Source organism: Panthera onca, chromosome C1 (assembly GCF_046562875.1).
Source record: "Panthera onca isolate mPanOnc1 chromosome C1, mPanOnc1 haplotype 2, whole genome shotgun sequence".
Lineage (NCBI taxonomy): Eukaryota > Metazoa > Chordata > Mammalia > Carnivora > Felidae > Panthera > Panthera onca.
Genome location: NC_138346.1, coordinates 18,651,097 through 18,673,870, shown reverse-complemented (window position 1 = coordinate 18,673,870; position 22,774 = coordinate 18,651,097). Strand labels below are relative to the sequence as shown.

The window sequence follows — 22,774 nt, the reverse complement described above, 5'->3', positions numbered from 1 at the left end:
CAGAGGTAGGGGAGCAGGCAGCAGGGGCTGGGAAAGCAGGAAGGGCTGGGGGTGGCGGCCCTTCGCCCGGTTCTGTCCACACAGACATAGTGGGAGCTTCCAGGAGATGGGGCCAGGGAACTCAGGCAGGAGAAGACTCTGGGTGGAATTGCTGCCCATGACTCTCCTCCGCTCCTGGCTGTCTGCCAGCTCCCCCCATGGGAGCTGACGTGTGAGAGGCTGGGTGGGCCCGCCCCTTCCCACTCCCCCTTCCTGACACTCCTCTTGGATGGCTGGCCATCCCCAAGAGGGACCAAGGTCGTGGGGCTGGGGAGTGAGGAGTGGGTACACAGATGGATGCTCACATAGGCAAAGAGGGAGCAGAGGCTGGTTGCCCCCTGAGGGGCCCCAGGGGTCTCACTGGGGCAGCGCCTTGAGGATGGCGTTCACCTCCTCCGCCACAGCAGTCAGAGCAAATTCAAACTGGTCCTGGGGAAGGGCAGTGGGAGGATGGTGACGGGGAGCACCGACCTCTGCTTGTGCACCAGGGGCGCTTTTGGGAGGGGGTGCTGGGGAGGTCACTTGGGAGAAGGGGGATTCCTCCTGGGGAAGGCTGGCAGCTACGATCAAGGCAAAGAGGAACAGTCACCTTAGAGCGGACGAGGCCGGGCCGTTGGTCACGGACATGCTCCAGGGTGGCAGCGATGTCAATCTCCTTTACTCCTGGAGGTGGGAGAGGAGGTTGTCCAGAGGAGGATAGGACCCAGAACGCCTGGAGCATCCTGGGTCGGGAGGCTTGGAGGATTGGGCAAAGCCTGGGGGTGTAACAACCTGTCCCTCCTAGAGCTCCTGTGAGCCTGGGTTCTGGAAAGTCTGATCAGGGGCTGGACTGCAGGTACCGTGGGGAAGGTCCTCACCTTTTGCCATGCGGTTCAGTACCATGTCAATGAGGATGTAAGTGCCAGTCCTCCCTGCACCGTCGCTGAAACAGGAGAGGATGACAGGCTCAGCTCAGGACCCGGCAGAAAAGGGGAAGGGGCAGAGGAGACGGGAGGCTTAAGGTGGCGAAGACACTGGTGGAGCCATTAGGGTTGGCTCGAGGAGGGTGTAAGTGAGCTAAGGAGGCAGCAGTCATAGCCCCTTGGCCCTGGGAACTGGGACTTGAGTGGGGAGCCTGTGACCCATGGGGTGTCATTTGGGTAGTGGGCCAACCTAAGAGGAGATCCCCGGCTCAGTCTTAAGGTGAAGGCAGCAGGAGGGGATGGGACCGCCCCTTCCAGCCTCTGGCCAGGCTTTTGTTCAGCAAACTTTTTGTGTCAATGGCCAGAGGGTACACGTTCTCCTTTGTGGGCCAAGTACAGTCTCTGTCATACATTCCTTTTTTTTTTTTTTTTTTTTTTCCCCTTCAACCATTTAAAAATGTGAACACCAGGGGCGCCTGTGTGGCTCAGTCGGTTAAGTGGCCGACTTCGGCTCAGGTCATGATCTTGCGGTCCGTGAGTTTGAGCCCCGCGTCGGGCTCTGTGCTGACAGCTCGGAGCCTGGAGCCTGTTTCAGATTCTGTGTCTCCCTCTCTCTGACCCTCCCCCGTTCATGCTCTGTCTCTCTCTGTCTCAAAAATAAATAAGTGTTAAAAAAAAAATTAAAAAAAAAATATGAACACCATAGTTAGCTCATGGGCCATTAAAACACACACACATACACACAGATAGTGGGACATCTGGGTGGCTCAGTCAGTTAAGTGTCCAACTCTTGGTTTTGGCTCAGGTCATGATCTCATGGTTCATGAGATCAAGCCCCGCATCGGGATCTGTGCTGACAGCGCAGAGCCTGCTTGCGATTCTCTCTCTCTCTCTCTCTCTCTCTCTGCCCCTCCCCCTCCAAATACATACATACACACATACATAAAACTAAAAAAAAAAACAAAAAACAAACAGATGGTATGTTGAACTTGGCCCATGGGCTTTAGTTTGCCAGCATCAAGGCAGGCAGCATGCATAGGAGATGTACCCGGGGACAGAGAGAGGGCAGGAATCATGAGTGCCCCCACCTCAGAGCCCTCTGGCCTGGGCTGTCCTGTCCCCTTTCCTCCCCACCTCTGCCCACAGCCCCTCTTCACGCACCTGCAGTGCACAATGATGGGGCAGGAGCGGCCCCGGTAGCACTTGTTCACTTTCCTGCAACAAGAAATGGGTGTGAGGGTGAGGGGTACCAGCACCCACCTGTGGGCCTCTCTTTCTTCCTTTTCTCCCCACATGCCCAGGGCAGAGGAGGGAAGAGGGCTGGAGAAATGAGTCAGGGCTGGAGGCAAAGAACCAGAGATGGTGTGGGTGGCACTGGGCTTGCCCTGTCATTTCATGAGCTAGGTGCCCACGCTGTGCCCCTGGAACAACAACTAATTTAACCTCTTTGAGCCTCAGGTTTCTTACCTGCGAAATGAGGGCGATAATAATAGTAACCTTCTTAGATTTCTCACCGTGATTACATGAGATAATTCGTGTACAGAATTAAGTGTAAGGTTTGACATACAGTAGGTGCTCGATAAATGCAGTACCGTTAATGATAATACATATTAATAGTGACCTCTGCCAGAAGTCCAGGGAGAACAGGCTTTCTGGTGACTTCAAGGGTGGCAATCTTGTCACATTCCTGCTCTGCCCCTCCTTTACCACTGTCCAGGTTGTTCCCCTCTCCACTCAGGCTCCTTGGAGTCCTTACTAGCAGTGAGGTCAGGCAGACCTAGGCACAAAGCTCTTTTGGCCAGGGGAGGACCACTTCTCAGCTCTGAACATTATGTTGCTGTCTGTCTCCCTGAATCAGCCTCATCTCAGCACAGGTGTTTTGTGGTTGGGTCGTATTTAGACTTGGGGTCCACTTGGACCCCAGACTCTTTTCTGCTACCCTGATTGCTGCCCTCTCAGGAGGGAACAGGGGGTTTGTCCCTTCCTCAGTGGTCCAGGCTAACCTGCCCTTGTCCCTTATGACTTTTCTGCTTTGAGAGTCACCTGCAGAAGCCTGATACCCCCAACGGGCCAGGGCTAGGGAGGATCTCCTTAGGGGTTATTAGATTGTTTCAGGGGAAACTTGGAACTTAATGGCCTTCCCGTCTGATTCCCCCAGGCTTGTAAGGGCCAGGTGACTTCGAATGGTTTTATAGGAGTCCATATGGTTTTCTAGCAAATTGGCTCATGTGTTAGAGAGCTGGGGTTGAACAGAAGTTGCCGAAGTAGTTCCCAATCATTTAATAAGAATGACCATGAATTGCATCTAGAATTAATCGAGCCCTCGCTGTATGCCAGGCACCTAGATTTTTTACAGACTTTATCCCATTGACTCTTGTAACAACTCCCTAAGTATGGGTCATCATCCTCATTTCACAGGTAAGTAAACAGGGAGATCAAGGAACTTGCTCAGGGTCACTTTTAGCACTTCAAAAAAATATATTTTGCCTTTCCTCTGGTGGACCTTCACTGAACCATACTGATTAAGCAGCAATTTGTTCTGGCTGTCTAATGCCAACTGAAACTGAGTTTACATAATTCTGGCCTGAAGCAAAGAAATGTAACCTTGTAACTTACCTGTGCAGTCTTAAAAAAACGGTCCATGCACATAAGGAGTTTTTAAATGAGGAAAACAGGAAATAGCTCTATTACCCCTGGCACTGCTTTTGAGACACCTGTGCCTCAGGCATCAGGGAGCCCAGGTAGAAACCATTATCCTGAGGCTCAGAAACTATCCTCAGCTTCCCACCCCTGCTCAGCACCTGCAGACCACAAGGGGGGGGGGGAGGGGGGCAGCAGTGTGGGCGAGGCCCCACTAGGGGCAACACACTCCTTCCTCAGCCACCTGTCTGGGGAGTGGAAGACTGACTGGATGCTGGAGGACTGGCCTGGTGGTGGTTTTGTTGTCAGAACTGGGTAAGTCCCCTAGTTAGCTTCCTGTCCCAGCCCCCACCGGCTCCACGGAGTCCCCAGGAATCCGGAGATCCTCTGCAAGGCCTTTGATGGTGTTTATCTCCTCTGAGTCAACCCCCCCCCCCCACCCCCGCCAGCCCCCAGCTCTCCCAGCAGCCTTCAGGGGGCCCCTGGGCCCACAAGTCCTGATCGGATTGTCCTGTCCATGCAGCGGCCACACCTGCCAATGATCACTTTTGTGACTATGCAACTGGAGAGCGAATACTAGCTGCAGATCACAAAAATGACACTGGCAGCCGTGAGAGGGAGAGAGACAGAGGAGGAGGGGGGAAGAAGGACAGAGTGGGGAGACAGACAGAGGGAGGGTGAGAGAGAGATGGCAGGGAGGTGGAGAAAGGGAACGGAGGACAGAACAGGGGAGAGGTGCAGGGAGAGAGATGTGGAGATAAAAAAGTGGGACAGACTCAGCCAGTGAGAGAGACCAAGAGATGAGGGGAGAGGCAGAGTGAGGAGACAGAGAAAGGAAAAGAAGGAAAGAGAGATGGGGAGAAAGAAAAACAGAAGCAAAGAAACAGCAAGTGATAAATAAGGGGAGATGGGCAGGAGGGAGTGAGAGAGGAGAGGAGAGGGGACACATGGAATGTGCTGGAGCTCTGAAAGAGCAGCACAGGAGAGGCAAGGAGGCGGGCACCAAGTAGAGGGAGAGAGGGCGAGAGGGAGGGAGCTTGGACTAAGGTGAATCTGCGGGGGGGGGGGGGGTAATGGAGAAGGAGCCAGACCTGGGGAGGTAGGGAGAGAAAGGGGCGAGGGAGACACAGCCAGCAGAACGAGAGCGAGAGCGAGCAGAAACGGAGCAGGACCACAGGGGTGGAGGGATGTGCACAGACAGACAGAGCATCAGTCCGGGTTGGGGGGTCTGGATGGCGGCGGCTGGAGGTCAGAGGCGGAGGCTCCAGGTCAGGCTAGAGCGCCCCTCCCCCGCCCCCCCCCCCGAACCCCCCGAACCCCTTGCTGCCGTGCGGACGGCTCTCTCGCCGGCTCCTCCGAGCCTCTCTTGGGGCCGCGCCTCCGCGCAGGCTCAGGACGCTCACCTGCGGAAGTCCAGCAGCGGCCGGGTGGACGCCGGAGTGCCCTCTGCCGGCCAGCTGAGGAAGTGGAACTGCGTGAGCGTGCGCGTCTCCTGGGTCTGCACGTTCTTCAGGTAGAAACTGCGCACCAGGAAGTCCTCGCACCAGATGTGCTCCGACACCAGGTTCACCTGCCCGCGAGGGAACCCAGGCCTGAGCACGGCAGGGCCCCTCCAAATCCTCCCGGCTTCCCAGGCCGGTTCAAATTCTAAATCCTCCAAGAAGCTTACCCGACTGCCTGCTCCAACTGTCCCAGCTGTCCCCAAGCCCCCTAGTCGTCTGCGTCTCTTATCTGCCGCTCAGGACAACCGGTGGTTTTTCCACCTAGACACAACTATTGCGGGCTTCTTGAGGTCAGAGCTTCTCCTTCCTCTTCCTCACAGAGTCTAGCAAAGTGTCTGTGCTACACACACCACAAAGCTTGATGGACTTCTATAGTTTTATTCTTTCTCTTTAACCATGAGCAACACCAATTTTTAAAAAGTTTAGAAAAGACTGCCGAGTGCTCATCTGATGATGGAATACCTACTCTCTGGGTTCAGGGATCACCTGGTGATGAGAAGCTTCTAGTGTGCTCTTAGTGACTCTTGTTTTACAGGAGGGGCACCTTCCATGTGCCAGGAACCTGTTCCTCTTTCCTCGCCTGGCTTTGCCTCTACCCAGTTCCCCCCCTACCTCGCCTCTCTCCTAAGGAAAAAGTTTGTGTCTGCCTTCTATGGGCAACCTATGTGACTGATGGTATTTCTTTCTTGGCTTTGGCTTCCAGGAAACTCAGAGCTAAGTGAGGCTCAATTAAAGTAGGTCTTAATGTTGGTCTTTGGTTTTATCTTCCCTGTCTCATATACTCTTGACTCTTAGTTGCTTACCTCAGTTTTGGTGGCTTTATGGGTTCGTTTCTGTACCTTTCACCTTCGGTCCCTATAAATGCTTTCTGGCCCTAGACTGGACACATACGTGTAGATGTACATGTATGTGTGAATGTGTGTGTGTGCATATGGATGTTTATATGCATATACGTTCATACATGTATGACTGGTTCTCCACCCACTCTCCATTCCCACTGTCCCCTGGCTATAGGGGCCTTGCTGACCTCATATACGTGGTAGAGGGAGGACCCCTCATCTGGCCAGTAGCGGTCACACTGCTTGACAGCATCCTCCACCAGTGGGGTCAGCATGACGATGACAGTGCAGCCACTCTCCCACACCATCTAGGGACAGAGACTCCACTCTAACGTCTCTGGGCCCCGGCTGGCCCCAGCTGCCCTCAAAGGCCACTGGTCCCTGGAGAAGCCCTCCTTCCAAGAACTTACCTGCCAGAAGTCTGCGATGGTATGGGACAGCGGGCCCTGTGTGGCTATGTAGGCTGGCATTCGAGGGTCGTGCTCAATCTGGGGCAGGGAAGACACATCATGAGCCAGAATGGGACATGCTCCTGGAGAGAGGCTTGGTCCAAGGGAGCAGGCCAGGATGTGGGTGAGCTTGAGAAACCCCCATTTCCATGCCAGGATACCCGGCCTCACAATTCCAGGGCCTCAGATGGGGTGGATGGTGACCAGAAGGTAATGGAGTTCATGCAGGCAGGATAAAAACGGGGCAGAGGAGGGGGCTGGAGCTGGGGCCACTTACAATGGGGCTGGCATTGATGTAATCACTCCGAGAAGGGCTGCTCTCCACCTTCAGCTTGATGCGAGCATGATCATCTGCACAGACCCCACGTCTCACCTCAGGTGCCCCTCGGTCATTGGGGTGCCGGTCCCTCTGCCACTTGACCTGAGCCAGGCGGCCAGCCCCTCCCCCAAGCCCTCCAGAGTTCCCAGCAGAGAGAGGGCTGGGCCAGGCTGGCCAGCAGGACTCACAGGGCAGAAAGTCAGGGTGGCGGTTCTTTTTGATGTTTCCCTCCCCCTGGGCGGTGGCACAGGTGTTGGGCTCTGCCTGGTAGGCACACAGGGCCTGCCACTCCTTGGCCAAGCGGTCCCGGTTCCGCAGATGGTCCTCCATGTACGCCTACGGGGATAGCACAGCCTGGCTCCGGCCCACACCCTCAGCCCTGCCTCTCCCACCATCCTGTCCCTTCACCGGCTCTGGGCCCGGGCCCAGTCCTGACCAGAATCATGTGCCCTGTGGAGATGTCCATGTTGGCCTGGGCGGGTTCCTCGCACCAGGATGGCGTGCTGCTGTGGGAGCTGGGGCTGGCCTGGGCCGCATCACTAAACTGGGAGGACACGCTGCTCACGCGAGAAGGTTCCGGCGGGCCCTCCGCCCGGTTGAACAGGGACTTTGTGGCCATGTGCTGGCGGCACAGGTCCTGCAGAAGAAAAATCAGGCAGGGTCCCAGGCCCCTTGAACCCTTTTCAGCAGAGTCCTGGGTTCAATTCTAGGCTTATCCTTGATTGATTTTATAGGAAATCCTTCTCCTGTGGGGTAGGCTTTTCTGCCCTGGACCTCATCCTTTTCAAGGGTGTTCTGTTTGGGGGGTGCCTGTGAGAACTTCAGATATTAGAGGGGAATCCCAGAACCCCAGAATTGTTGCATTGGGAAGAACTTTAGGAACCTTCTCCCAATTCCCATCCGTTCGAAATGCCCCCACAATACCCCAGCTTGGGCTTCTGTAGCCCCTGCCTGGATATTCCCAAGGATGTGTGCTCACTCCCCATCCAACACCCCACCCTCACCCCATGTGCGACCCAGACTCCCAAGCCCCTTCCATTTCCCTGTCATCAACCAGCTTTTGGGGCTGCACACCTGGTACTCAAAGGTAGTGTCACCGTGGGCTCCCTCGGGCCCCAGGGCTGCCAGGCGCTCCTTGTCCCGCTGCCGTGCATGCTGCCGCACACACAAAGCCACTGCCAGAGCCACCAGCAGCCCGGCCACACCCGCCAGGGCCACCAGAGTGAGTAGCACGGAGCGCATGGGAGAGGTGCTGTGGGCCGGCCGGGGAAGGACTGCGGCCGCCTCCTCCCTCTGTGGGAACAAGGCTAGAATCAAGGGAAGTGGCGGCAGGGGAGAGGTAGGAGCCGTTCCTCAGCCCTGTCCTCCCCTGCCACACTCCCTGCTAGGGTGTCCCCTGGGGCAAAGCTGAGAGGGCAGGGCATGGTGGCACAGGCAGAAGGTTTCAAATAGACCCCAGGTCCTCCTTCTCAGTCCCCATCAGACCAGCTCAACCACACTGCACTGCCTGAAACTTACTGGATGACCCCCCACCCCCCACCCCAGGAGTTTTTGCATTTAAACAATGGATGTAGAGAAGTTTGGAGACACAGCTTGGAATCGAATAGTAGAATGGGAGGCATCAGTGTTGGATGCAGAATAGAAATCTATTTTGAGTTTAGGGGTGCCTGGGTGGCTCAGTTGGTTAAGCGTCTGACTCTTGATTTCAACTCAGGTCGTGATCTCATGGATTGTGAGATCGAGCCCAGTGTTGGGCTCAGTGCTGACAGTGTGGAGCCTGCTTGGGATTCTCTCTCCCTCTCTCTCTGCCCCTCCTCTGCTCACACTCTCTCTCAAAATATTAACTATAATTAAAATCTATAAATTATATGTTTTATAATTATATTTGAATTTAATGTCCTTTATGCATAGGATCTTCCCTTAAAATTTAGAGATTTTGTTCCAGAAGGCTATGGACATCTCAGGTCGTTACTCCAAGCAGGAGTATGGAAGGCTGGTCCAGCAATAGGGGCTGGGGGTCGCGGGAAGAGCCGCCACTGGGGCCATCTGCTGGCCAGAAAGGAAACTGCAAGGGGGAGGGCTGCTTTGGCAAAGCCAGCGGGCCAGCCAGGTACAGGAGTTTCAGCTCTGGTTCTCCTGCCAAGTTTGCCCCCATCTCTTGCGGGCAACGTCAGCCCTCTGGGGTGTCAGCTGATTCTTCAGTTCTCATACCTGTCCCACTCCTGTCTGCAAGATCTGGAGCCCTGTCTGTGCTTCCAGTTCTGATTTCACCAGCCCTGCAGGGAAGATGTAGGTCAGACTCTCTCCAGCCACATGTGGTCCCCACCCCCGTCATGCTATGCTAGGTGGCAGGCAGGGCCTGTGTGCGCTGGAAATATTTCAAGGTGGGGGCATCAGCCACAGGCCTAGGAATGTCCTACTAGGGCTGGGGCTGGGACCAGGCAGTATTTACCAGCTTGCTGGGTAACATCAGCCAAAGACAGGTTCTGTTCATTATGTCGGATGCGGAAGGTGAGGGCCGGTCCCACCACACTGCCAAACAGGAGCTATATTACTGCCTCACCCACCACAGACCCCAGACTGTAACAGAGAGGCCAACTCTGGCCCTCTCCCCATGAGAAAAGGAAGCTGAGGCTGAACAGAGATGCCCTATAGGGATGTTTGAGGCCCAAGAAATGCTGGAGGAGGCCAGCATCCAGTGTGTGTGTGTGTGTGTGTGTGTGTGTGTGTGTGTGTGGCGGGGGTGCCTGCCTTGGCCACTCACCAAGACTTTGTCTTCCCTTCCTTCCCTGAGTCCCACCAGCCACCTCTCCCCTCAAGCTACCTTCTAGATACCAGATACCAGCCCCACCTGATGTTGATGAAGCTGCCCGAGGACACGTGAACATGCTCAGCTAGGATCTCCAGCAGCTTCACTCCTGCAGCCAGACTCAGGGGCCTGGAGGCAGGGAGCGAGCAGAGAAAGGAAAGCGGGGATCCTTTTAGCCACTTCCTTGAAACAAGCCACCTCCAAGGATGCAGAGCAGCTCACTCCCCACTCCAACCCCCATCCAGTTCACATCTGGATTTCTGCTCTCTGTTTCTATCCAGGCAGGCCAACCCACCCCCTCCCCCTCCGGGAGGGTAGACTAAAAATCTTCCCCAGGCTGAAGCCCTTACTTCTGGTCAGTGACAATGTAGCCGTACTCCTCTGCTGATGGCTGAGCTGAGGGCGGCCTCACCACTGTGGGCTGGCTCTGGCCCAGGGAACTTTTCTTCTCCAGCAGGACCGGTGTGGCAGGGTGGCCAATAGCTTTGGGGGGCTCAGAGGATCCAGAGATCAGCACCTGCTGGGCTTTACTGGAAGTGGGGCTGGCAGTGGGGTATCCAGGAAGGGAGGGTGTGGGGGGCGGAGGCTCCACTGTGTGTCCACCCTGCACCTGCTCTTCCACTGTCTGTTTAGAAGAGAGGATAGAGGGGCACCTGGGTGGCTCAGTCGGTCAAGCGTCTGACTTTGGCTCAGGTCATGATCTCACAGTTTGTGAGTTCAAGCCCTGCATCAGGCTCTCTGCTGTCAGCACAGAGCCCGTTTAAGATCCTCTGTCCCCCCTCTCTCTCTGCCCACCCCTCTCTTTCTCCCTCAAAAACAAATAAGCATTAAAAAAAAAGAGAGAGGATAGAGGTATGATCTCTGGACAGTAGAGGGGATAGGGGAATGGGGGTCCACATCCCAACTCTGAGGTCCCTAAAGAGGACCTCTGGACTTGTTTCTTTCTACCCCCCAGGGCCCAGGGCAACACTGGGCACAGAGAGGTTACCCAGAAAAGTGACTCAGGTGGATGAATGGATGAATAAAGGATTGAATGAGTGCAGCGTGGTCAGTAATGGTCTGCAAGATGGGGCTGGAGTGGGGAGAGCCTCTGGAGTGAGGGAAGGTGGCGTTAGGAGAGAGGTGAACAGGCTGGTGATAGGTTTTAGACTTCTGTGTAGCCACAAAATCGCAGAAGTCCAACATGTGAAAAAGAGAGAGCTCTTCAGGCTACAGGGGGGCTAGGAGCATGCATGCTTGCAACTCCCCCTTCGCCTAGGGATCCTCAGAGCAGGGCCTGAAATGACTACAGTGAAAAAAAGCAGCGAGTCGAGAATTCCAGTTTCTAGACCCAGCTCTGCCATCAACCTAAAGTGAGATCTTAGGCAATGACTTGCAGTCCCTGGGCCTGGGTCCCCCCCTGCTCCCCGCCGCCCCAAATGAAGAGGTGTGGAGGACACAGATTTGGGTCCCGATGCTGAAGTTTAGATTTTGACAAGGGGGTTTGCTGGCAGGGGCTCTGTGGGCCAGGGAGGTGCCACAAACTCACTTTCTTGTTGTCAGCTCCGACATTTACAGCCCCTCCTGTAGAGACAGGAAAAACAAGACTTTGGGCAAAGGGTCAAGGCCAAGGCCAAGGTCCACACAACATGGGCAGGAGAGAGGGCCAGGGGCCCCGAGCCTGCTGTGGCCTCTTTTCCCTCAGTGACCCAGCCCTGTCTTTGGTCTGATCCTAAGCGTGGCCTCAAGCCTGTTCGCTTCTACCTTATAATTGTTTTCTCAGCTTCTCCCTGTGTTATTGGCTGCACCTCTCAAAACTATTCTTTATTCAGTCCTCCCCCTACCCATCAATTATTGGCTTCACCTTTGCATTGGCCTCTCCCTTCCTTAGAGGCTGTTATCATCCACCCACCTTCCTTGGTGCCTAGTGATCCCTGCTCATACCCCCTGTTGGCTTCTTCCATTACTCCCACCCTGAAGTTCTTTCCTGCTCTAACTCAGCTTACCACCCCACTCCCTTGCTTCCTGCTCTTGGCAGGCAATGACCCTGTGCTTGTGTCTCAAAAGAACTCCCTTCCCTGACCCTGACCCTGACCCTTCCCCTCTAGGCTGCTCCATGTGGTCTTGAGAGATGGGGGCAAGACGCCATCATGGAGCTGGTAGTTGCTAGTTTCTCTGCCTGGACACTCACCCAGATTTCGTCCTGAGCCCTTGGGCAGCAGCTGCAGCAGGGTTGAGAGGCTGGAGAGCTGCTCAGGGGTCAGCTGACGCAGCTCCACCCCATAGCCCGCCAGCACAGATGCCAGTCTCTGCAGAGTCACATCTGCTGGGAGCAAGACGCAGAGCTTATGGCGAGAGGGTGGTGGTGACATGAACTTGTGGGATGTGTTGGGGGTGGGGGAGGGAACTAGCACATTTAAGAGCTTCTTTTCAAACACCAGGAAACTGATGCCCTCCACCTTCCAGCCCTTGTCCACACTTTGGGGGGAAAGGCCTTCCTAGGGCCAAGACCAGACTTCAGGCCCACTATGGACATCGTGACTCTCCAGCTGAAGGAGTTATGTCAGCTCCACCCCCTACAGTATCCCCACTGCCCACCTAGTGCCTGGCAGAGATTAGGTTGTCAGTGGACATTAATTAAATGTATGAATGACTTTAAGGGCAGATTAATGAATGCATGGATAGTTAGGAAGGAGACCCCGAATGCAGCTCCACAGGAGGGGAATGGATGCTGAGAACTCCATTACCTGGCTGCTCTGCTGGAGAAGGAAGCTTCTCCCTGTGACCTTCTAGCCCTTCTTCCTCATAGCCCTCTGAAGAATCCTTTGGCCGGCTGCTGCCCCCTTGCTCTGGCAGCCTCGGTGCCCTGGCCCTGCTGGGCACTGGCAGCTCCTGGGCCAGGTAGAAAAGCCCTGATTCCTGGAAAAGCTGACCAGGTGAAGGCCCTGGAGGGTCCCCGTAGGAGTGGTCAGAGTGAGCCCCAAACATGCCCTTGGAGGCAGTTCTGCTGAAGAGGGCAGAAGGTTCGGCCTTGGGTATGGGGCCGACACTGACCATCCCGGGTGAGCTCTCTGAGCCCCGAGAGCCATCGCGGGAGCCAAACTGTGGGGAAATCAGAGATCCAGGTGAGAGCAGATGTCAGGGCTCGGGGATAGGTGTTGGGGTGGGGCCGGTGTTTAAAGCTCACCTGATGAAACAGGTAGGGCTGCAGCAGGGCAGGTTCATAGCTCAGGGCAGGGTGGGGGGCCTGCGGGGGTAGCAGCAGATGCTCCAAGAGGGGGGGCAGCAGTTCAGCCTGCAGAGAGGACAGTGGAGAGCCCACCCCCCCACCACTGCCACCCACTGGAGGTTGAGGAAGCCGGTGCTGGGCAGCAGGGGTGGAGCCAGTAGGGATGCCCTGTAAAAGCAGCTCCCCAGCAGAACCAGGTCTCCTGGGCACCAAGCCAGATCTGGGGAAAAAAGCAAAGTGTATGTGTGTGTGTTGGTTGCACGGGGCAAGAGTGTACAGAGCATACAGGACACAGAGATGGTGGGACCAGACAGGCTCAGCAGTTTACAGTAAACCTGACCTCTTAAAAAAAAATGAAGTAGTCTCAGGGAAAGAGACAGTAGCATGGGGAAGGACCAGAGGGCCAAGCCTGGGTATAGATCATTGCCTCCCGGGTAAGCATGCCTGGGTCCCCGAAACACAGCGGCAGAGGTTAGGGAAGAGTGAGGCAGGGGATGGAAAAGGAGAGAATGGGTACAGGGGAAGGCAGCCAGGTACCTCTCTAGATAAACTGGGGCTACAGTTTGCCTCGTTTCCCCTATATTCATATGCCCACACCTGGCCTTCAAACACTCAGTACTGTGCCCCTCGACTCTACCCTCCCACCCCACTCTGCCTTTTTTCTCCTGGTATCATCACTTGAGCCCCACGACCCTCATTTACTTTCCTCTGCTTTGCAGGGTCTGAACAATGCTTTCATAGGCCCTAACCACAAAAAGATGATGATCTTTCCACATATCATTCCACATAGCAATGAAATGGAACATTAAACAACTTCAGTATGACAAAACTCGTATTTGTCCCATGCTGACCCTTTGATGCTTCTTTTAAATTATGAAATGTCCAAGTTTTCAAAAATATTTTTTTTGCTGTTTTGCTGGATCCCCGGGGATGAGCTCAGCTCCTACTAAGCATGTGAACACGCCAGATGACCACTCCTGAACCTCTTTTACTTGTGCCTTAGGCTGCTGACGTTGGTGGCCACTTCCCTCTGTCCATTAGGAAGACCACAGGCCCACCAGCCTTTCTGTGCTCGAGCTGTTGAGAAAAGATGCCTACCTGTCCCTTGGACGGGGCTCTGGGGGGCGAAGCCTGGGGATGCGCTCCATCTCCTGGGAGATCACATACTGGGTGAGGTCATCGTGCCAGGACAATCCTGCCAGGGGACAGGATAGGGTGAGGTTGGCTCGGGACAGTCTGAGGGCCCAGTAACGGTGAAAATCAAAACCGCACTCCCTACCCGGCAGTGTACTGAGTTTGGTAGAGCAGAGGGGCAGTGGAGGTGCTCCAGAGACTTGGTGGCTGATCTGAGCTGCCCTCTTCCCAGTCTCCGGTACAGATTTGGGAGTCAGACTGCCTCCAGTGAAACTAAGTTTGCCACTTACTCATTGTGTGACTTGGGGCAAATTGCTGAACCTGTCTGAGCCTCAATTCTCTCTTCTGTAAAATGGGGGTTTATACCTCCTAAGACTGTGATAATTAAAATAACCTAATGTAAAATGGTATGAACTGTACCTGTCACGTTGTGAAGTTTAAACAGCTTCTCTTATTATTGCCATCATTATCACTCCTATTCTTATTTTTGTTGACCCTGAACCTTGCTTTTCTTTATTTGTAAGGTGGGAAAAAGACATACTTCATGGGGCTGTTGTGAAGATCAAGTGTAATCAGGGAAATGAAAGTGCTCAGAAAACTCCAAAGCACTGCACACGTTTTAAACCTTCACCACCACCCCCGCCTCCACCACCACCATCAATTATCTTGTGCTGATGCAGATCTCCTGTCTGACTCTTGCCTTTTATGAAACTGCTCTCAGGAAAGGTCAGTCACCTATTCTAAAGGAATAATCTCCCACTCTCTACTCCCATTCCTTCTTCCTTGCTTCTGAATTAATAGTCTGCTCTTAACTCATATTCTAGGATCTACTAGCGTCGATACTTGCCTTCTTGCCTATGAACATTAGATAGCTCATCCTATTTAGGGCCAATCCCTCCAAGTTAGGCACTAGATTTCATCCCCTACTATCTACTCAAGAACATCTTCTCTGCAATTTCCCCCTATTTCCTATATGATCATTTTTCTCTGCTCTCTACTGAATTATTCTCTTTAGCCTACAAACATGATGGAGCTCCTTTCAACTTAAAAAGTTACTGCATGACCCCACATTCCTCTCCAGCTCTCACTCCATTTCTTTCCTTTTCTTTGCAGCAAGACTCCTTGAAAATGTTATCTGTGCTGGCTGTATCCAATTCTTTTCCTCTCATTCCCTTTGAATCCACTCTATTCAGGATTTTATTCCCACCTATTCTACCAAAACTATTTTCATCAAAATCGCCAGTGACTTCTGCATATCTAAAGCCAGTGGCCAGTTCTCAGATCTCATCCCATTTCATCTATCATCATTATTTGATACCACTGATGGCTCCTTCCTCTGCAATACACTTCCACTTGGCTTCTAGAACACGAGACATTCTTGTTTTTCCTCCTACCTCATTGGTTCCCCTTTCTCCGTCTCCTTTGTTGGTTCCTCTCCTTGTCCTGGTCCTCTTAATATTATAATTCTCTAGGCCTCTTCTTCATATACACTAAAGCCTTTGCTTATCTCATCTACATCATGGGTTTAATTGCAATTTATATCTCCACTCCGGAATACTCCATATTTCAAAATCCAACCTCATACTCTCAACTTCCCACTGTACTTGAATGAACGTCTTTTTTTTCATTTTTTATTTATTTTAGAGAGACAGAGAGAGAGTGAGAGTGAGAGAGAGAATCCTTAGCAGGCCCCGCACTCAGCACAGAGCCTGACATGGGGCTTGAGCCCGCAACCCTGGGATCATGACCTGAGCCGAAATTAAGAGTCAGATGATTAACTGACTGAGCCACCCAGGTGCCCCTTGAAAGAACATCTTAAATTCCTCCCTGCAACCACCTGGTCCATGCAACATTCATCTCTTACATGAGTCACTGTGGTAGCTTTTAATGATCTCCCTGCTTCTACCCTAGACTCCCTTCAGTCTATTCTCAACAACAGCAGGCATGGCCCTTTTAAGGTAGACGTGAGATTATGCACCTCTAGGCTCAAAACCTTGTGATGGGTTCCTCTTTTACTTAAAGACAACAGTTTTCTTATAAGGCCCTACAATGATCTGCATCTCTTCCCCCAATACCTATCTGACTGCACCTTCCACTTTCCCTATCACTCCTCTATAGCCACACCATAAAGGTGTTCTCCATGATGTTCCTCAAACTCATGCTCCTGCTTTAGTAAAGGCTTTTGTTCTAGCTGTTTGATCAGCTTGAAACACTGCCTCCAGATAACCTTCTGGAAAACACCTCCACTGCCTTGATGTCTTTGTTCAAATTTCATAGTCTCAAAAAAGTCTACCTTGACTACCCAGGTTGATACTGAAGCTTCCTACCCGACCATTTCTGACCTCTTTATCATGCTGTAATATTTGTAAATACAAATATTTGTAATATTTGTAATATTTGTAATATTTGTCACTTATCACCTTAAAACATACTATATGTTTTCTAATTTATATATTGCATTCCCTCCCTAAATTCCAAAATGTAAGCCCCAATACACACAGATCTTTGTCTGTTTTATTCCCTGATACATCCCAAGCACCTAAAACTAAGCTTATATAGTAAATCCTCAATAAATAGTTGTTGAACGAGTGAATTTTATGAGTGGAGTGATCTGGCCAAGCACTCCAGGATTCATGGTTCTGGAGCACTCAGTTCCAGGAAGTGCGCTGGCCCTAGGGAGACGGATGCTGGTCTCTTCCAGTGGCTCCTTCTAGAAGCCTCCTCTAGACTCTTCCAAAGAGTCTGAGTGTGGACAGCCCATCTCTATGGCTCCACCTCCCACTCCTGTCTTGCCCCCTTCTCTAGCAAGGTCTGGGAAGGTGAGGCTCCAGAAGTAGGTGTGAAAAGAATGTTTCATAAAGAGAAACCCTTGAGTCAGGTGCACGCTCACTTCCCCATCCTATACAACCAAGTTTCCAAGGCCTCTCTTTCAGTGCAGCTAGACCTCACCTTGGGACATGAGCTGTCGGAGCACACTTTGTAAGCGCTGAAGAACTGGGGAGGTGACTTGCAAAAGGGGCCGGGCTTGCCCCACTCCCACCTGGCATTGTCCAAACAAGCCATCTAAGAGCACAAAAGTGGTGTCAGTAGGGGGCTTGGACAAGAGGCTTTCTAAAGTCCAGGTTGCAAATGGGCACTATCCTCTCCATCTCCTCTCTTGGCTTCAGAACCCTGCTCCTTCAGGCCCTTCCCACTTCTCCCCAGGACTAGTACCACTTCCCCCCCCCCCCCCCGACCTCCCCCACACTTCTTTCTTGTTGTGTTCCCCATCTTGTAAATCCTATGCCTGAGCCTCACTCACCCTGAATACAGACTTCAAGGTGAGAGCAGAGTCTGCGGTCAAACAGACAGCCTGTAGGGGGAAAGGTGAGCTGCTCAGACATCCACACACATAGAATGGTCAGAGGATGAACAGGCTGGGAAAGGGGGAAGGAGATGGGGTCCATTCTTTCATTCAAAGAAAGGATTGAAGCTGGGAGGAGAGTAGGGAAGAGGCCTAGAATTCTTAACAGAAGGAAGCACAGGATCTGACTTTGGATTTTAAGGATCTGAGAGCCTGGATAGTTTCCCTAAAAACCTCAGTTTGCTTAACTGGGTGATGGGGAGAAGACTTCCAGGTGCATGGGGGTAGTAGAGGATCATATACTTCTACTCTCATAGAATTACTACGAGGACATTTTTGGCCAAATTCTGAGAAGGGACTTTCCTCCCCAAATCTCCCAAAGCATCCTAACTATGATAAGTTGGGACTCAGAAGTGATGGAAACCCTAGCACACCTTCCCTCCGTGTGGGAAAAGGGTAAGGGTGGGGTGTCTCTAGGGCAATGCTCCCCACACTGTTCCTGAGGTCAGCGGCCCCAGAGCCCCCCTGGCGCTGTCCACGGTGCTGAAGATCTGAGCCTGAGGCTGCCGAGGGCTAGCCTGGAAGCAGTTATGGGGGAGGGAGGGGAGCTAGGGTCAGGAATCTCCACAGACCTGACCCCTCCACCGTTCTAGACTTCATTTGCCACCCTACCAACCCACAGTGCCACAGGAAGTACCCTGTATTGGCCTCCAAACCAGGTGGGGAAGGAGGGCGTCAGTGAGGCTGCGCCCCTTCCCCCACGCGCCCCACCACCCCACCCTCCCCCGGCCCATGAGTCAGCGCTGACTGTCTCTGTCCGCTCAGATGTGAGTCAGCATCAGCCTGGCTGTGGGGAGGGGGACAGGAAAGGACCCCTCTCCCTTCACCCTCTTTTGCCGCCTCCCCTAGCTGTCTTCCTCTTATTGGAGATTCGATCGCAGCAATCTGCCTCTCTGGGCTTAAAGAGAAACCCTGGTCCCTCCTTGGGTCTGATCCTCTTCTGGGAGCTGGGATCCCGATGCTCTTGACCCTGATTCCTACCGCCCGGACATCAGCGCTGCCTCTTCCCACCCTTATCCCCTACCCCCAATCCCTGAGCGCCAGTCACCACTTCTTTGGCGCCTCGGCGCGACTTGCTTCTCTCGTGGTCTTGTAGCCCGTCTCTAAATCCTTCTGTCCATATGCACCCCCATTCCTCCTCCCAAACCCGCAATCTTTCCCGGAGTCTGTTTCTCTTAGGTCCCGCCCCCGTATTCCCAGCCCCACCTCCAGGCCTACGCCCCTTTCCTCTCAGTCGCCCTCTCATCTTCCCCATCTCACAGTGCTTCCCCCTACCCTACTCCAGACATCACACATTCTACCTGAGCTTCCTACCTTCTCCCCACCCCCCACCGAGTTTTGCTCCCGGCACCATACTTCCCCCGCCCTCCCCCCCCCCCCCCCCCCATTTCCTCCTGACCGTGGGCACTAATGGCGCTGCAGCCTCCCGGGCGGCTGCTCAGCAGCAGGAGGCAGACGAGCACCCGGAGACCCCCGGATCCCCCGGGACCCCCAGGCCGCCGCGGGCGCCGCATCCTTCGGGGCTCGGCGCACTCGCTCCCCTGCCACAACCGCAGCAACGCCGGCCGGAGCCAGCCAGAGGGGCCGAGGCGGGGCCTGCCACTCCCCACCCACCTACGAGGCGGGGTCTAGACGCCCCTCTCGCGGCAACTCCGCCAACCCTGGGCGGGTGGTGACGACATCTCCACCCCCGGCTCTTACGCTTACTTGCGTCAGGCGTGGCGTAAGAGCTCTGCCTTAGAGGGGTGCCGACCCGCCCCACGTCTCCTCTGCCAAATAGTAGGTGCTTCACTAGAATTCCCACTTGGCACCACCCCCTTTTGACCTTTGCTTCTCCCCAAGGACTACCGCCTCTATCAACCAGTCCCAGGGTTGGAGAAAAAGGTTAAGTTAGGTGGGGACCAGGAAATACATGTGAGTCGGTTAGTATAAATCCTAAAATGAGCATAAAAGTGAGTAGAATAGGTACTGTTACGCGTCTCAATTAATGGTACTGGTATCCTTAACAGCAGGGATGGTTATATGTGTGTGCCTGGATTCCGGTTCTAGCAATGCCACCTACTGCGAGTATAACTTCGGGCAAGCTGCTTAACCTCTCTGCGCCCAAGTTTCCTGACGTGTAAAAAAAGAGGTGCCAATAATTCTTACCTCGCAAGGTGGTTGTGAGGATTACACGAGTTAACGCATGTGGGTCACTTAGAACAAGGACTGCACTGGCATATACTAAACGCATGACGCATATTCTCTTTAGTTATTAGCCCTGACTCCCCTTTCTTTCTCCTTTCTTCCTTTCTTTCTTTCTCTACCTGCAAAATATATCTCCTATCTACTCCTTTCCTCCCTACTCACTACTTTATCTAAGTCACGGTGCTTTTTCATCACTAATATTATTGTAATCAACTAACTAGTCTCTTGTTTTCACTCTTCTCGCCCAATAAGGTAGGGAGTGAGCTTTCTAAAGTTCAGATTGGATCACTTTATTCTCTTACTTTTCAGGGAAAATTTTCCAAAATACAAGAAAAGATAGTGGTGCATAGTAAATACTCAATATACACATCATCTAGACTTAACAGTGACTGCTGTTTTGCCAGATGTGTTTCTTTTTAGTATTTAAGAGTCAATGATAGACATCATATTTCCCTTATAAATATCTCATTATGTATCTCCAGGAAATAAGGGTATTTCCCACATAATCCAAATGCCTTTATGACATCTAACAGAATTTACAGTAATTCTCTAATATCATTTAATGCTCAGTTTATATTCAAAAATTCAAATTGTTTCCAAAAAATGCCTTTTTCCATCTGTTTTGTTCAAAATAGGAGTCAAAGACCACCATTGCATTTGGTTTGTCTCTTAATTCTCTTTAAATGAACACAGACATGCCCCTCCCCCATTTTTGACTATGTCTTGTTGGATAGACCCGGTTAGTTTTTATTTACAACTCCCCGCCTTCTGTATTTGTCTGATTGTTTCCTCATGATAGATCTCCCTGTATTTGCCCTGTATCTATCCTGTGTATCCCCTGCATTTACTGTAAACTAGAAGTTATATCTAATGTCTTGATTGGATCAGGTTAATTTTTTAAACATTTTTAACTTATTTTGAGAGAGAGGGTGGGAGCAGGAAAGGGGCAGAGAGAGAGGGAGAGAGAATCCCTCTGTCTATGCTGTCAGCATAGAGCCCAATGCAGGGGCTGGAGATCAGGAACCATGAGATCATGATCTGAGCCAAAACCAGGAGTCTATGACTTAACCAACTGGGCCACCTGGGCGCCCCTACCCTGAAATACAATTCCAACCGGAAATACAATTCCAGCTGGAAATGTAGCATACATTCTTATTTTTTTGGTTTACCAATTTGGAGCATAATGAATTTTGGGTGTAGTAGCTACCTTCGACAGTGACAAATAAATTTTTAAGAAACATCCTAATGACTTTTCTTGTTTGAGCATTACTATGGGAAGTATGGGTTTTCATATAGTCAATGAGCATCAATCAATTGCAGTAATCATTCTTTTTTTATATTCAAATTGCCCCAGAATAAGTAAATGAAAGCTCCTTTAAACTGGTTTGGTGTCTTTTTGAAACATCCCACTAATAACTGAAAGTTCTCTTACTTTCTATCATTCCAAGATGTGCCAAGTTCATGTTTTTTATTCCCTGCCCTAGACGTGAAAGCAGCCATTCTTCCAAAGATACTTGGTAGCTTTTAATAAGGACCGATTTTAGAGACCACAATCTGGCTGGGTATTTTTTAATGTTTTTATTTATTTATTTATTTATTTATTTATTTATTTATTTAGAGAGCAGGAGAGGGGCAAAGAGAGAGAAGGATAGAGAGAATCTCAACCAAGCTCCATGCTGGGCATGGATTCCGGGCTCAATATCACGACCGAGAGATCATGACCTGGAGCCGAAATCAAGAGTTAGACGCATAACCGACTGAGCCACACGGGGTGGCTGGAGCCTGGGAGCCACCCAGGCTCCCCCACGATCTGGGTTTCCAGGGTGATAATGGAGGAGTGCCTGGGTGGCTCAGTCCGTTAAGAGTCCAACTTCAGCTCAGGTCATGATCTAATGGTTTGTGCTGATAGCTCAGAGCTTGGAGCCTGCTTGGATTTTGTGTCTCTATCTCTCTCTCTGCCCCTCCCCTGCTTGCACTCTGTCTCTCTCTCTCTCAAAAATAAATAAACATTGAAAAAAAGGGTGATAATGGAAACTGAAGTGATATTGCTTTTAGGCCCTTTCAGTGCACAGAGCTAGAATATTAAGATACATGCACACACAAACCCACAGTCACACATACTGATATTTCCAATTTAAAAAGTTTTTTATTTGAGAGAGAGAGAGAGAGAGAGAGAGAGAGAGAGAGAGAGAGAGAAGAGAGCAAGAATCTCAAGGAGGCTCCACACTAATCAAGGAGCCTGATGCAGGACTTCATCTAACGACCCTGGGATCATGACCTAAGCCAAAATCCAGAGTCAGGTGCACAACTGACTGAGCCACCCAGGCACCCCAACCAATTAAAATTTAACTGTGATTTTTATTGCACTCTTGATTTTGTACTGGTATCTCTTTATTCTCACACTGAAAACTTTGGTTTCTTATAGCATTAATATAATCACTTATATGTGTAATCTTTACAATATACATACAATAATTTACAAATAATAATATAAACATTACTCAACTAATAAAACTATAAGGACATCTAAGATGTGTGGTAGTTTATTTTGTCCTTGGATTATAACCCCTCGGGGTATACCATCAAAATACTGCTTCCTAAAGTCACTTGAAATAGTTCTTTGTGTAGTCATTTTTACCAATTTGATATACAATTTGGTTTGTTTCAGTTTGTTTTCAATTTTAGGGTTTTTTTTTACTTTATATATAATTTTAGTTTTTGAATATGTAAAATATTTACATTTTTCAGCAATCAAAACTATATAATAAAATATACTCGGGGAATTCTCCTCACCTTCCACAATTCCTCCTGCCATCTTTATCACTTCACTCATTTATTTCCTTTTTAAAAACTTTGTAAATTGTGAAATAAAACAAACAGAAAAATACATAAAACCAAAATGAACAACTTAACAAATTATCACAAAATGAACACCCATGTAACCCAAGTCAAGAAATAGAACATTTCTAGCACCCTAAAAACCTTGTGTTTCCCAGTCATTACTCTTCCAAAGGTAGCCATTATTCATTCTCTTTTTGACCATGTTTCTTTGCTTTCATTTACAATTTTAACCTAAGAATGCATGGTTGGGTCATGAAAGTATAAAGAAAAGTAAATATACATAGATTTTGGATTATCCCCAGTCTTGGGTTATCATGAATAGTGTGACTGTGTATATACATGTTTCCTGTTGCACGTATGTGCCAGGGGGAATGGACAGCCTGTAACAACCTCACAGGGAGGAAGCTGGGGAAAAAGAACTTTTATTCTCTCTCCTCATTCCCTCCCTCTGATCTCTCCTAGTATTCCCATTGTCCTAACCAGAATCCAGGGGAAAAGGGAG

At 51.2% G+C, this 22,774-nt stretch overlaps 1 protein-coding gene across 2 annotated transcripts; it reads right to left on the bottom strand.

The window, feature by feature from the left end:
- Window positions 1–317: 317 nt before the first annotated feature.
- Window positions 318–18,914, bottom strand: PTPRN (protein tyrosine phosphatase receptor type N). Of its 2 annotated transcripts, none has more exons than XM_078450856.2 (23): window positions 18,644–18,914; window positions 17,143–17,193; window positions 16,791–16,904; window positions 13,806–13,902; window positions 12,666–12,927; window positions 12,226–12,580; window positions 11,670–11,804; window positions 11,028–11,062; window positions 9,850–10,124; window positions 9,542–9,628; window positions 9,143–9,222; window positions 8,902–8,966; window positions 7,765–7,983; window positions 7,127–7,327; window positions 6,879–7,026; window positions 6,649–6,722; window positions 6,333–6,410; window positions 6,111–6,230; window positions 4,985–5,151; window positions 2,103–2,156; window positions 897–961; window positions 629–702; window positions 318–468 (listed from the first exon to the last, which is right to left on the bottom strand). In XM_078450856.2, exons 1-23 carry the CDS (start codon window positions 18,756–18,758, stop codon window positions 397–399), a joined length of 2,943 nt encoding a protein of 980 aa, XP_078306982.1. In that variant the 5' UTR covers window positions 18,759–18,914; the 3' UTR covers window positions 318–396. The 2 variants fall into 2 exon arrangements, with proteins under 2 accessions (XP_078306982.1, XP_078306983.1); XM_078450857.2 differs by having other exon boundaries at window positions 11,670–11,801.
- Window positions 18,915–22,774: the final 3,860 nt, after the last annotated feature.

Excerpts from the sequence above, each read along its gene's own strand:
- PTPRN (XM_078450856.2), bottom strand. The coding sequence starts at position 18,758 with ATGCGGCGCCCGCGGCGGCCTGGGGGTCCCGGGGGATCCGGGGGTCTC. Across the intron at positions 12,928-13,805 it reads GAGCCCCGTCCAAGGGACAG|ATCTGGCTTGGTGCCCAGGA; the intron begins GTAGGCATCTTT and ends TTTTTTCCCCAG. Across the intron at positions 7,984-8,901 it reads TGCAGACAGGAGTGGGACAG|AGGGAGGAGGCGGCCGCAGT; the intron begins GTATGAGAACTG and ends TTGTTCCCACAG.